The 13,529-nt window shown below is 54.8% G+C and overlaps 6 protein-coding genes across 6 annotated transcripts in view; 1 reads left to right on the top strand and 5 right to left on the bottom strand.

Annotated features, from left to right (window-relative positions):
- Positions 1–1,707: 1,707 nt before the first annotated feature.
- Positions 1,708–2,741, bottom strand: DICSQDRAFT_54480 (uncharacterized protein; the record flags this gene model as incomplete). The annotated part of the gene is made up of 3 exons (XM_007363283.1): positions 1,708–1,971; positions 2,026–2,103; positions 2,238–2,741. The coding sequence occupies 3 exons, from the start codon at positions 2,739–2,741 to the stop codon at positions 1,708–1,710; spliced, it is 846 nt and encodes a 281-aa protein (XP_007363345.1).
- Positions 2,742–2,875: 134 nt separating this feature from the next.
- Positions 2,876–4,437, bottom strand: DICSQDRAFT_101499 (uncharacterized protein). The gene is made up of 10 exons (XM_007363282.1): positions 4,337–4,437; positions 4,239–4,267; positions 4,043–4,183; positions 3,853–3,986; positions 3,753–3,799; positions 3,684–3,694; positions 3,528–3,630; positions 3,369–3,472; positions 3,248–3,314; positions 2,876–3,192 (listed from the first exon to the last, which is right to left on the bottom strand). The coding sequence occupies exons 1-10, from the start codon at positions 4,361–4,363 to the stop codon at positions 3,130–3,132; spliced, it is 726 nt and encodes a 241-aa protein (XP_007363344.1). The 5' UTR covers positions 4,364–4,437; the 3' UTR covers positions 2,876–3,129.
- A 216-nt stretch (positions 4,438–4,653) lies between these two features.
- Positions 4,654–5,356, bottom strand: DICSQDRAFT_167682 (uncharacterized protein; the record flags this gene model as incomplete). Its single annotated transcript, XM_007363281.1, has 4 exons — positions 4,654–4,701; positions 4,765–4,972; positions 5,024–5,159; positions 5,221–5,356. The coding sequence occupies 4 exons, from the start codon at positions 5,354–5,356 to the stop codon at positions 4,654–4,656; spliced, it is 528 nt and encodes a 175-aa protein (XP_007363343.1).
- A 680-nt stretch (positions 5,357–6,036) lies between these two features.
- Positions 6,037–6,793, bottom strand: DICSQDRAFT_134165 (uncharacterized protein). Its single transcript, XM_007363280.1, has 4 exons — positions 6,633–6,793; positions 6,434–6,569; positions 6,164–6,374; positions 6,037–6,104 (listed from the first exon to the last, which is right to left on the bottom strand). The coding sequence occupies exons 1-4, from the start codon at positions 6,760–6,762 to the stop codon at positions 6,060–6,062; spliced, it is 522 nt and encodes a 173-aa protein (XP_007363342.1). The 5' UTR covers positions 6,763–6,793; the 3' UTR covers positions 6,037–6,059.
- Positions 6,794–7,281: 488 nt separating this feature from the next.
- On the top strand, positions 7,282–8,719 carry DICSQDRAFT_81856 (WD40 repeat-like protein; the record flags this gene model as incomplete). The annotated part of the gene is made up of 5 exons (XM_007363279.1): positions 7,282–7,337; positions 7,390–7,818; positions 7,899–7,987; positions 8,055–8,405; positions 8,468–8,719. Coding segments are annotated over 5 exons (1,114 nt in total), but the record flags the coding sequence as incomplete, so codon positions are not given.
- A 3,675-nt stretch (positions 8,720–12,394) lies between these two features.
- The window catches only part of DICSQDRAFT_54623 (protein kinase subdomain-containing protein PKL/CAK/Fmp29), a gene marked incomplete at both ends in the record, with an annotated part of 2,434 nt that continues 1,299 nt past the window's right edge, over positions 12,395–13,529 (bottom strand). Inside the window, one exon of the mRNA XM_007363278.1 lies at positions 12,395–13,335. Coding sequence (XP_007363340.1) covers positions 12,395–13,335 — 941 coding nt within the window. The remainder of the gene's footprint in view (positions 13,336–13,529) is intronic.

The following is a 13,529-nucleotide window of genomic DNA, read 5'->3' as shown; positions in this document are numbered from 1 at the left end:
GGAAAGGTCATGTGGATGTGAAGATTTGATGACTGAGCGAGGCCGGGGTTGACCGCTGATCAGAATGGGGGTGTGCGAGAGAGCGGATGAAATCTTACGCGGAAGTCCCGTTCAGACTGTCTTCTTCGTCCACAAACGTGTTCAGAGGCACCTCCTGAGGCTCAATAATGCGTCGACTTCGACAGGGTAAGGAACGATAGGAGTCGTGTTGTCCAAATATGGTCGATAAACAGTTTGATCGAGCTACAGATACAACGGCGACAGCTAGAGAGACAATCATAGAGACATCCTGCTCCTCTTCATCAGCACATCGATGATCGAAATAAGGAAGAGACTCACCTAACCTAACGAAACACATAACATAGCCACCCCTCAATCAATCTCCACGTGCAACCTAAGCAGCATCATCTTCTTACAAACAGGGCAACCCCCGCTCTTCAGCAGCTCCTGCACAATGCACCTGCCACGACCGCTCCGTGTCAGCTCCCTACCCCACACACATCCCAATCCCAGAACGCGGAACATACCCGGTACAGAACACGTGCCCACACGCGGTGGCGGTGGGCTCGACGCATGGGTCCTGCATGCATATCCTGCAGTGCCACGAGACCTGCACGGAGACGGGCTTCGACGGGGCCACGAGGCTGGGAAGCTTCGGCTTCGGCGTCGGCGTGAGGGCCTGTGGCGGCATGGTGTCCTCCGTGTCCGATTCCAGACGCGTGTCCACAACCAGCGAGGACCTGAGCGTAGAAGATGACCGCGGGACAGCCGCACTGAAGACCGGAGTCATGGGCCCACGAGACATCGATCTCGTCGAGAGGATAGGCGAAGGGATCCTAGGGGTCGGCTGCCTGCTTAGGCTCGGGCGCGGACTAGGCGTGACCCCGCGAGAAAGGCGCTCGGAGATGGATGAGACAGACCGAGTGATTTGGATAGATATTTGAGGGTGGGGAGACGCGCTCTGGCTGATCAGGCTCGCAGCGCGTTCCGGGACAGGTTCCACAATCGTGGTGGCGGGGGCTGGAGACAGGCAAGGGGACGAGAGGTTGTACATAGAGTCACCGTTGTTCCGCGACTGCGGTCGCGAAATGATGGACGGGGCGGACTGGAGCGATATGGTCGATTCGCTGGCGGGGCGCAGAGCATACCGGCGGAAGCTGCTATACGGGTCAGGTGATGTTCTGAAACTTAATAACAGTCTTACTCAGGGAAGTCCACGGAGCGTTCGGAGAGTGTTGGAGAACGCCAAGCACTAGTGGCTTCGTCCTGAACACTGTATGGACCTGACGATGCGTGTGATGAACAACCACCCGAGGTCCGTCTACCCATGAGCTTACCAATCGAAGACACAGTGGGAACCGTAGGCTCGGATATTGCCCTTTGAACGTGCGACGAAGCTTCGACAGTCTGGTAAGTCTTTGGCCCGCCGTCAACCGCTTAAAAGGCCCGAAGTGAAGCGAAGAACATACATCATCATCGACATCGGACTCACTCTTAACCTCGGTCAGGAACGCCACCGTCGGTATAGCCAAGGAAGCACGTTGCACCATCGGCGAGGACTGTGTGGATAGCATACTGGAGCCCTGGACGTCGAGGGATGATGCCTAAGCGTTGCATAGGCATGATTGAGACATCACGATGGGCATAGAGACTACGAAACTCACGGCGCCACTTTGGAGTGCTTGCTGTGGGACGGGCGAGGGCGACCTAGGTGGCGGCGATGGGATCCGGGGAGGGGGTCGCGGGTGGTTCGTCGACATATGCTATCGAATCCATAAGGCTCGTGCAAATCTCATTCCATGGCGCACGGCAAACCTTGTCGCAAGCCTCGTCGTCTGCGAAGCCAACCTCGCACAACGCACAGTGCGGGTGCGCAGATGACACGTGGTAATGGTTCTGCAATTCCTCGGCAGAACGGAACTGTCTGTCGCACAGACGGCAACGGCCCTCAAGGTGAGCGGAGGACAGATGCTGCATATGCTTCGTTGAGGGGACAAGCCTAAGGTCGGAAATGGGATCTCGCACCTTGTCAAGCATAGAGTCGTTGGCAAACCCTTCCCCACACACAAAGCAGACCGGATGACTCCCGGACTCCCGATAGTGCTTCTGCTGGTCTCCTGATGCATACTCGCGCCCACAAGCACACTTCACCATCGGAGGATGAGCGGCCGCGACATGCTACAGCAAACAATGCTCTGAATGACACGCACATACACCCAGCTCACCACGATGCTCACCTCCTCAAGCTGAACCTTATTCAGATACACCGAGTCGCATTGCGCACACTTGGGATGCGCAGCCTGGTGCAGCTTCAATTGCGTCTGGTCGACGAACGCCGAGTTGCACTGGGGGCACTTCGGGTGCACGGGGAAATGCCTGAAATGGATCGAGAGCGCGTCTGCGGACGAGAACTCGAGTCCACAGGGCGCGCATTTGAACGGCTTTGGGGCGTGCTTGCTGGCATTGTGCTGATCGTACGTCGCCTTGTCGCGGAAGGAGACGCTGCACACCTTGCATTCGTACGCGGGCGGCGAGAGAGTGCTGGAGGAACCGATGGCAGTCGAGGTCGAGGCAGACTTGGCAGCGCTAGAAGTTGACGCGGGAACGGGCGCTGGGGCGGGTGCCGCGGCGGCCTGCCGGGCGACGAGGGGCGACCTGTACGGGTGACCCTTGTCCCTGCAGTGCTGAAGAAGAGCAGCGTCGTTCTTGAGGACTCTGTGGCAAGTGATGCATTCGGACATGGCTGTATATGTGGAAGGTGTTAGACGGAGGAGCTCGCCTATCTCGACTCGCGGGATCCAGTTATAGTGAGGCCAGCCAACGCGCGTCGGCCTCGAGGTAACCCACCTTGGAGCGTCCTGTGGTCCGCCTGTCCATAATACCACTTATCCTTGAGGACTCTGCACACGTCCGGCGAGGGGGTCGCGCCCCTGAGAAGGGCTGCAAAAAGGAACACATCTTATCGGAAGCGAAGAGCGCACGACATTACTCCGTCAGCTGGCATGCTCACATCGACTGGGGGCAGGTCGAGGTCTCCGTTGCAACGTGGGAGCCACGATAAGATGCCCTCAAGGACGAAGCTGTTTCATGCATGGGAGCACAATATGAATGGCGGACACGACTTCCGACCTAATCGAGGAACCACTTGTACGCTTCCTTCCATGCCGCCTTGCCATCCTTCTCAATCACGTCCTACGGACACCATCAGCACAGTCGTGACACCGAATCAAGCTAGCTTGTCACGCACCCCATGGCATGGAATGATCCTCTCGAAGTCCCAGCCTGCCACTGCCTTGACGTCCCGTTTCATGGCTCTGATAGGTGGGTCTGTTCAGCACGACAGTCACGGAACCTGGCCATGATCTTACTCCTTGTCGGTCCCAAGCGTCCACGCGAACCTCTTGTGGGCCCATGTGTACGGATTCAAATTGCCGAAGATTGGGAACTTCCCGGACGAACCGGTCATAGAATACTGCACCACGATTCGTTTTCACCAGCGAGTTTGTGATGTGAGGGTTTGCACATACCTGTTCCCGGGCAGGAAGGTTGAACAGCAGGTCGGCTTCGAGCATCGTCTTGGATGCAGGGTGGAAGAATGCGACATCTTTGTTCTTGAATCCGGAGAAGTAGCTGCTTTGGATTGAGCGACAGTCGAATGCAGAAACCTCCGGGAAGCCACGCACCAGTGCTTGATCTGCATCGTCCATCCCGTCAACCCCAGAAGACTAGAGCGAAGTGAGGTAATCGCTCACATCATCCTCGAAACCGTACTTCGTATCCGGGCTATCCTTGCCCCACGCTGTCCCCCAAAATGAGGCACTGCTCAGATTGCTCCATAGCCGCAGCACGTACCGCCGTCAAACTGGAGGCCTTCTTTCTTCTTCTTCTGAATCGCCTCGTCCACAGCTATGAGCTTCGCCTCGGGGAACTCCTTCTTGAAGTCTCCCAAGAAGAGATGGTGAACGGCATCCGGCCCAATGATCCACCTTCGCACATCCGTCTTATACAGTCGCAGGCACCGTGCACAAAGGGATTGACTCACTTTACAGGACCAAGCTCCTTCAGCTTATTCTTGACGGTGTCGTCCAACGGCGACGACGCGAGCACCCACACGTCGCCATTAGTGAGCTTGATGGCCGTCGAGCGAGCGCCGACGGGGAAGACGTTGAATCGAGAGAAAGGGCTGCGTGTGTTACGACTCTCCAGTTTGCAAACGGGCGAACATTGACAGAACTTACCAAGAGAACGTCCAGACGTCCTTCGTCACCTTGTATGAGCACGCGCAGCAACGTCGTCGTCAGCTAGCCTTCCCGGCATTTCTACCAAACATGCCCACCTCGCGTATAGCGCACTTGGAAGTCATGGTGAGAAAGCGAGTGCTCAGATACCGTCAGAGTTCGCCCACCGAGAAATTATGTGGTGAGACGGAGGAGAAGCGATGTGAGAATCGGGATGCATGTTTGCCGATCCGACGCGCGACATGAGCAGTGTGAACGACGAGAACGCGCCTGGTGACGTCGCTCATTCCGCGCCAAGCGCGCGAGCCCAAATACAGTAACTGATCAATAGCCCACAGCGAGTGCCTTTTGATCATCCCAACTTTCTTCAGGCACGTACATTCAGAATATACATTATCGACATTCAACATTTCATCTACAGGTGCAGCATTTGACCGAAGAACTCCCCCTTAACAAACGGCTTCTGCTCGTCTCAGACGTCAGAACCACTGTAACCAATGCGACTGGGTCTAAGACAACTACTCACCGGGCGCACAGGAGGGTCAACTTCAATAATGCATACTGACCTTCCTATAGCCTTTATTGCCAGAGCATCATGCTGGTAATCTTTGCTAGGATTCACCTTCAACATGATCAACCAACCGCGCGGAAGGAAGGGCGTCAAGAAGGTCAGAAGGTCCAGAGACCGTGGACGTGTTCTAACAACTTCGAGGATTGTCTGCTCCAGATCCAGGCTGTCCAATAACGTCAGATAGTGCCCACTCCTGATGCAGGTGTTCCCTTACCGTCCTTGCCTGTGCCTATTGATCAGCTCGACAAGTTTGCCGTGAAGCGACGGGTCACTCTGGAACTCGAATGTGGCGAGCTCGATGAAGTGGAGCACATCTAGCAGGAGGTGTGGTTGGCAGACAGGCCGTATTCCTACATAAACGCGACGGCGCATGAGACGATGTGTGCAAGTGACTGATACTGTTTCACTCACTGTTGACGACATCTGTCGTAGCAGTATAGAGAGTGGTGCCGCCATTGCTAACCTCTGGTACCATCGCTCGGGCCTGGTCCAGCGCTAAAGTGAGCAGATCGATGTCGAGCGTCGGTGTCGCCGATGGGCAAGTCATAGTGGAACAGTGAACCTTGTTTTCGATAGGCCGTCGATAGGTCGATGAGGAATGTGGCGAGGGTCGTGACGGACAGCAGCATTGCAAGCGGAGCTGCTTATATAGCGCATGAAAGGATATGATCTGACTTTGTTTCGCACAAGGCTGTCGTTAGCCACGTTCAGCGTCGAAGCGTATATTAAACATCTAATTTTACGTCGCCCATATGTTGGCAAAACACAGCCGCTTTGCGCTTCAGATGAATACGCTTTGTACCTTGTGGCGGATCCTGTACAAAATCCAAGGCTTAGCCATGTGATAACAGCAAAAGACCAAATGAGAGCTGAGATAATAGGAATGGGCAAGCGAGTCGCGCTCAAGGACGATGCGACCTATGCTCCGGAGCATCGCGCTAGATCCTCCTTAGCAGGCCCGTCCGTTGCCGACGACGCATGTCATTCTCCGTACGTCCCCATTTCTGAGCTTGATGATCGTCGAGCGGGCACCGACAGGAGAAAGGTTGGTGGAAAGGGATGGAGAACCACGCGTGCTGTTGATCTATAGTGCCTGACAATGACACGCAACAAGGTTCCTTACCGGGAGAACGTCTAGACGTCCTTTTTGCCTCCTGGTTGGAGACGCACAGCAGCCTCGACGTCGGCCAGCCTGTCCAATGAGCACGCCGTTTAGGCGGACAACATCGTGATCGTAATATTGCGTGTATTTACACAAGGGTCTGACCAAATACCTGTCCCCTAACCAACGGCCTCTGAGAACTATTTGAGTACCATCGTAAACGAGGTGACTTGGTCCAAAGCAACTACTTACTGGGATGACTGGAGGATCGAGTTCCACTAGGCGGACAAGCCTCGGTCCAGGTGCCACTATTGCAAAAGCGTCGTACCGATCGTTTTTCTCAGGGTTCCTCTTTAGAGTTATTGTCCAACCTAACGGAAGGAAGACAGTCAGGAAAGAAAGAAAGTCGGGAGCCCGTGGACACGTCTTGGCTATCTCGAGTAGCGTCTTCCTCAGGCTCAAACTGGTATGGCCAAAGCCCGAGTCAATCAATGTACGCTTCCGAGGTATGTGTTCCCTTACCGTCCCACTCTGTGTGCTTCGATCACTTCGACAACTTTGCCGTGCAGCGAAGGGTCCGTCTGGAACTCCCAAGTCGCAAGCTCGACGAAGTGGAGTATGCCTATCACAGATTGTGGTGGGCATTTACGGCGCACCCCTGCACACGAATGACGAGACGTGAGATACTATGTGCAAGTTGCGAAGGGTTTGTTTTCCTTACTATCAATAGCAACTGCGCTAGCGAGGCGACGAGTTGATTGGTCTACTACGTCTACCATTGCTCGAGCAAGATCCAGCGCCAGAGCCAACTCATTGATATGAAGCTTAGCTTTGGCTGATGATCTAGGCATATTAGTACGGCCAGAAGTTGTGTTGTGAGTCTGGAGTGAGAGTGAAGAGAGGATGAAGTGGGACAGACACTACAGTGGCGAACGCACGATGTTGGCGCCAGTACTGCAGGATCAGCTTTTTTATGCTGCACCGGAGGATGCGCTCTACCTTGGTCTTGCACAAGGCTCCCGTCTGTCTAAGACGCTTGGTACGGTCAGCGTTGTACAGGGTCGGAGTCGTATCTTGGATACCACTCTTCACGCCACAAATATCGGGACGAACCACAGTTGCTTTGCGCTCGAGACAGTTACGCTTTGAGTAAAGGACCTGTCTCCTAGCATCAAGGGAAAGTGCGACGGTGTGAACATGGCGGCGAGAGGTCAAAGCTGGGATGATGAAGGCCGGCGGTCAAACGAGCCAATGTAGGGCGTGGGAACGATGACATATACGATCGAATCTTGCGCGATCTGAGCAAGATTCGGATTGTCCGTCCTCGCGAGTCATCTCACTCCGTTCCCTTTTGATTCCGCCAGACTGTTCATGGATATGGATCAAGACCTACCAGCGACAATACGCTCCATCGCTCGGCTAGAAGGTCCGTACATGCGCGCAGTAAACATGAAGCAAACTCAAATTCCCTCCTGCAGGCCACGAAGACCGCGCATGGCACGTCGCGTGGAATCCTACCAAACCCATTCTCGCCTCCTGCTCTGCCGACAAGACCGTCAGGCTGTACAGCTACTCTTCGTCGTTTGATAGCGATGCGTCTGAGGCTCCGTCCGTGAAGTTCTCGCACATCACAAACATCCCGACCGGGCACGCGAAGACCGTCCGCGCGATCGCGTGGTCGCCCTCGGGCAAAACACTCGCGACGGCCTCGTTTGACTCGAACATCGGCGTGTGGGCGCAGGAAGGCGGTGAGGACGAGGAGGATGGCGCGTCTAATCCGGCACGGGAATGGGAGTGCATGAGCCTGTTGGAGGGCCACGAGACGGAGTGCAAGAGCGTGGCGTACTCGAGCTCGGGGAACCTCCTCGCGAGCTGCAGTCGCGACAAGACCGTGTGGATATGGGAAGGTGCGTGCCCTCGGCCTGTTGCTCGTGCGCACAGGCTTCGGCGGCTAAATACGCGATCACGCAAATCCCACCTGGTCCAGTTCACCCGGATCATGACTTCGAGTGTATGGGGGTGCTCATGGAGCACACACAAGATGTGAAGGCCGTCGCATGGCATCCGACCGAAGAGGTCAGTCGCCCTCTTCTCCTTCCGTCTCTCCTTCCGCCCCTGTCTCTCAACCGGCCACCCAGCGCAGATCCTCGCATCTGCTTCCTACGATGACACGATAAAGCTGTACATCGATGACCCCCAAGAAGACTGGTATTGCTTTCAAACCCTCTCCGGACACGGATCGACGGTCTGGGCGCTCGCTTTCTCCCCAGACGGCCGCTTCCTCGCTTCAGCCTCGGACGACACGACTATCAGGATATGGGAGCGCGTGCAGGAGCACAAATGGGAGTGCATAGACACGCTCTCGGGTCATGAGCGGAGCGTGTACTCGATCAGCTGGGGCGTCGGGAAGCCGCTTGACTCGGGTGATCCTGGAAGCCTTGGGTGGCTCGCGAGCACCGGCGGTGACGGTATAATCAATGTCTGGGAGCTCGGAGTGAGTGGCGCCGTCTTTCACCTCAGGCTTTGCCTTGCACGTGGAGCTGATTAGGCGTCCAGGTCGGGCCTAGCGCGAAGGACCCGAGTCGTAAAACCCTCACACAGAAGATCATCGCGAAAATCACCAATGCGCACGAGGTCCACGACGTCAACAGCATCGTGTGGTGTCCAAGAAAGGGCTTTGAGGACCTCTTCGCCACCGCAGGTGATGAGGGAGTTGTGAAGGTATGGAAGGTGGCATCGTCGTAGTGTGTTCTAGCACCGGCGATTGTAGCACAGGTAACGTAAGAAGTTCCATATGCTGTAAGAGAAGACAATAGGAAGGTATGACTGTCGCCATCCCAGCTAGCTGTCATCGACAGGGACGCCGCAGCACATACATTATGGTCCTTTGTCCTGCAGAAGGTTGCCGCTCAGCCACACGAGGCGCTCGCTCCGTTTGACTCAATCGTCTTGATCTTCCCTTTCCCCCTTATATATGCACAAACTTAGCCCCTCAAGACCAATATCTTTCTGCTCCCTTGTGAATAGCCCACATCATGAGCACGGCTTCCCGTGATCCACGCACGCCAACCTCAGCACGCAAGCCCCCTCGACCCACAACGGACGCCCACGTGTCTGCAGCCCCTTCCAGCGCTTTTCTCGAATCTTTCATACTCACAGTTGCGCCGGCGCAACTCTTGGGAGGACGACATCGAGCCAGTGACCGACCTCCCCGACCCACGCTCCGAGGACTCGCTCGCGTACTGCGACATCTGGACGGGCGCGCTCGCGCAAACATGCCACGACGCGAACGCGCATTTCTTCGCGCTCATGCGCGCCGAGTTTCAGCAGCAGCCCGCGGAGTACGCGAGGCTGCTCGCGGCGTTCCGGCAGAAGAATAATAAGGGAAGGTGAGCACCCCCTTTCGTCATGGGAGTGTGTTGGAGGGCTGACGGAAACTCGGATGGGGCGGGCAGAAACGACATTGACGGGATTCTGAGCGAGATATCGCTGTTGTTTGTCGGGCATAGCGAGCTCGCGCGTGCGTTCAACCATTGTATGCCGCCGGGGTACCGTATCGAGGCCACGGACGAGTACGTGGCCGTGTTCGTGCCCGGTGGTGGGTGGAAGCAATATCCCACCGGGCTACGTATGCACCACGCCGACATCCATCCGTCTCATTGATGAGACTGCCATCCCTTCACAAAGTGGTGTTGAGAGGCACAGACAAATCGGACTGGACATGATCGAGAGGCGCATCTGTCGCTGTTTGACGGAGTCGGGCACGATAGCTTCCGTTCCACGACTGACCTAACCTTTTGTAGTATAGGCATGGGTAATAGCCGTTGTAGTTGATGACCAACGGCCGTCTATAAAGTATGGTTGGGAATACCACGCATGGTGGGCAGAGAGGATCATCGAGTTAAACATTAATGTCAAATTCACTAGGTGGCTAGAAATTTCTACTCAAGGAGCGAAAATGTCGTCACATCGCCGCTCTACAAGAGAGACAGTTCAATGAAATCACGGATACTTGGACTCGATGTGAAGGCACCCAGATGCGCATTGAACGGCTCCGACTAGGGCCAATCTTCGCCCTCACCTAGATGTTCATCAAGAAATGGGAGCTGGGCCCCGAGGGATCCGATGAAACCGTCCATGTCTCGTGACGCGTGAGACTGGAACGCGAGCTCTGACATCGACCGAGAAGATCCATGTAGCCTGCGCTTGACCTTCTGCAGGTTGATAAGGAACCTCGAGATGACGATCGAGGTTAGGCTGGGGAGAATGTTACAGCAACCTCCTTGAGTAGGATTCAATCATCACGTACGGTCCCCCAAATGTGGTAACTCCGACGTTGTTTTGTGTAGCCAACCCAAACTCAGAGATCCCATCGGAGAATGCAAGTCGAAGTAGAAGTAGAATCGTGGTCGGTCCCTCCATGGAACTTTCCCAAAATAGACTAAAAACGATGTTGAGACTGTTCAGTATCAGCAGTGTCCTGTAGTTCATATGTGATGCGAAGGACTTCAGAATCATAGATAGCGACTGACACCTACAAGAAGTAAACCGTCCCTATGTCATTACACAGAATGCTTGAACAAGTTCGGATAAAGAAAACAGTCGATGATAGGGCTCACCATCACGGAGAAGGGTACTTGCAAAGGTTTGTCTATCTTGGCCAGCCATGAAGCGCTTGGACATCTTGATAGTCTCCCGTGTCCGGTACCAGGTGATGCATAGAACAATGAGTTCGGCTCCGATCAGAGAAGAACGGGCCACGACAGTCACCGTGAGAAAGTCATCACTACTATATTAGCCAGCCAGTTTGAAAACGTCATGATGTTTGAACGTTCGAACCCACATCTAGTATCATGCAGAATATTAGATGGTGTTGCAAAAACCGTGCGTCCAGTTCACTCACATATCTTGTGCACTCGGTGATAGTGAGATGAGAGGGGCGACAACTGATTGAAAAATCTGACAACGGAAACTCCGTTAGAGGGTCGCTAATAGTGTAAGACACGCCGGATTCGGGTACGCACGATCACATTGACCACTACATAAGGGACGGAGGAAAGAGCAAAGACGGCAATCGAGATGGCCGTTCTGTATGGTGCTGGGCACAAGGCGTATGATCTGAGGGCTGAGAATGCTATATGATTTGTGGATGTTAAGCCTCATACATGCCATTGAAATTAGTACACGCACCTGCCCAAGGAATGTATTGCAGTGACTCAATCACAGAGGAAGCGGCGAACCAAGCGACGATACTATATCAGAAGTCTATCTCAGCTTTTGCCACGAGGACCGGTCATAGCAATCATACCCCTGCGGCATTATTGAACATTGTACGAGTGAGTATGTGGGTAAGGGCATACCTTGTAAGATGTAGGTTCCGGACTACAGTGATATACTTGGACAGCCAGTGCGAGGTACCGGTTCAGTAGGAACAGGATCGAGGGCCCATTGAGCTGGCGAGGCCGCAAAAACAAGTTGACTTCGTCGCCAAAGGTGAGGAGGAAGTCATAAACAAACAGTGCTAGAAACGATCTTAGACCTGCTAGTGGAGACGTTTGTGAGGCCAACTGCTCCAATGAGGAACGCACCAAGCACGGCAGTCGAGCATCGACCCGCGAGCTCACTCCAGCTAATTACGAGTGTCAGAGTGCAGATACTATATGGGAGAACTTGACACATACATCGTGCCAAGTATGTCGTCCTGGACGTCTGTATAGTCTGACATTATGAGCTTTTCGGTAGATAGGGCCCTCGTCGAGGGAGGCGAGCTCGCAAGTAGATTGCGGAGGGAGTGCTCTACTAGGGGCTTTTGAACCCTCCAAGTAGCTGACAGCCTGGACGGATCCGATAGTGCAGACTAATCGTCCCGGTGCTGATGAGGCAGTGACCGCTCGGAAACTATCGAGGGGCCCTTCCTGTGGCATTCGCGGTTGGCTAGATAAATTACGAGCGCTGTTTCAAAGACTGCAATTCAGGCAACACCCTAACCTTGATCGTTTCCGCCACGATGGTGCGGTGGGCAGTGGCGTCCCTAAGACAGCAGCTTGGCCGTGACACACAGTTTCACGTGCAGCGAACGGCGCGATGGAGAACGAAAGGTCGATGGCCACAGGATCGCACCTAATTGATGCCATATTTGTTTAAGCAAGGTGCCAGCGGATGTCTCTCGGTTCCGACCTCACTCGGCATACAAGTGAATCGCAGGTGGCCTGCTTTCTCCTTGCATGTGACCATCACATCTGAAGAAAGCATCGTTCACGAGATCAGCTATACAAGAAAGAAACTAGGTGACAGTGGCATGAGGACGTACAATGGCGAGCGAGTTTCCAGCGTCTCCCGTCAAGTTTCATCTCCGGTGTTCATTGGACCGTGGACTCTGGAGCGAGAAACGAAGTCCAAGGGACCCGGTGCCGCTGTCGACGTCAAACGAAACAGGGCGCGCAAACACACTCTTTGATTCCTTTGGCGACACCTGTGTACTCGTTATGTGTATATTTCTTCATCCATGTCGTCCAAGGGCCAGTGCGCGGCCATCTCAGTCCGTTCCTCCACCGACCTGGCCACCGCCAACACAGCCTCCTTCAGCTGCTTGCTGCGTGCCATAGCCTCCTCGTACCGCTCGGTGGACACCCAGCCCTCCGTTCCGAAGCGGATGATGTTCCGGCACGCCTCCAAAGTCTCGTCCGCTCCTCTCTGTGCTTCATCTAGCTGCATCGTCTTGCGTACGTCGTCGGCGTCGAACACGACAGGACACGGCGCGCCTCCCCCGGTAAGGGTCTCCCACGTCTCAGTTGCTTCTATCAAGTCAACCTTGAGCGCGAGAGTCTCGCCCTCCCACGGGTCACTGGCATGACAGAACAGCCGGCGGCGGAGATTGCCCATGGGGTCTAACAGCGCAGTGTAATGGAGCTCGTTGTGCTCCTCCGTGTCCTTGATGTAGTGGTGATGGACGAGGCGGCGACGGTATATCTCCTTCGCTGTGCTTTGCTCGGACCCATGCAAGTCGTCGAAATCCTCCGGTAGCGAAGGTCGCGCCATAGATTGCGAGATAGGATCACCAAAGTTTTCGAAGCGTTCGGGAAGACCGGCAAGAAGAAACAAGGGTAGGATCGGGGCGTGTTGCCAGTCCAACAAGCTGACGATGCGCCAGGTGGAGTCTGGCGACCTCGAAACGATGATATTACCGGACTGCAGATCGGGATGGCGGATGCAGAAACGACCGAGGACCGGGTTCTTGGGTATGAGTGACGGCGCGATCAGGAGATAGCGGTTCAGGTTCTCGATGTGATCCGACGGCGGCTGCTCCTGATACCGGTACGCTTCCCTCCTCATACGCTCGAAAGGCAACAGCGGTCGACCAAATTGCTTCAGATAAGCCAGTTCCTTGTACGCTGGTGCCGCGAGTGCGGCTTCAACGTTTTCATCTATACTCACCAGTTAGTTGAGCAAGTGATGGAAAAGATAGGAAACGTCTTACATGGTCCTCGATCTACGTCGAGCTGCGACCTCCTACCAGACCACAGAGGCAGTCTTGTGTCTGGACCGACGTAGAAACGCTTGTCCTCCAGTGGGATGCCCGGTGTCCCGACCAACTTCTCCAAGTCCTGTGCGTAGTACA

This window comes from Dichomitus squalens (genome assembly GCF_000275845.1).
Source record: "Dichomitus squalens LYAD-421 SS1 unplaced genomic scaffold DICSQscaffold_6, whole genome shotgun sequence".
In the NCBI taxonomy this organism is placed as follows: Eukaryota; Fungi; Basidiomycota; class Agaricomycetes; order Polyporales; family Polyporaceae; genus Dichomitus; species Dichomitus squalens.
The sequence above is the reverse complement of the archived record's forward strand: the minus strand, read 5'-3'. Positions and strand labels throughout refer to the sequence as shown.

Coding starts and splice junctions, on each gene's coding strand:
- DICSQDRAFT_101499 (XM_007363282.1), bottom strand. CDS start 4,363: ATGACTTCCAAGTGCGCTATACGCGAG. Junction 3,315..3,368: donor ACGCTTGGGACCGACAAGGA/GTAAGATCATGG, acceptor CCCACCTATCAG/AGCCATGAAACGGGACGTCA. Junction 3,193..3,247: donor GGATCATTCCATGCCATGGG/GTGCGTGACAAG, acceptor TGGTGTCCGTAG/GACGTGATTGAGAAGGATGG.
- DICSQDRAFT_134165 (XM_007363280.1), bottom strand. CDS start 6,762: ATGCCTAGATCATCAGCCAAAGCTAAGCTTCATATCAATGAGTTGGCT. Junction 6,375..6,433: donor GAAGCACACAGAGTGGGACG/GTAAGGGAACAC, acceptor TGGCCATACCAG/TTTGAGCCTGAGGAAGACGC. Junction 6,105..6,163: donor TCGATCCTCCAGTCATCCCA/GTAAGTAGTTGC, acceptor AATAGTTCTCAG/AGGCCGTTGGTTAGGGGACA.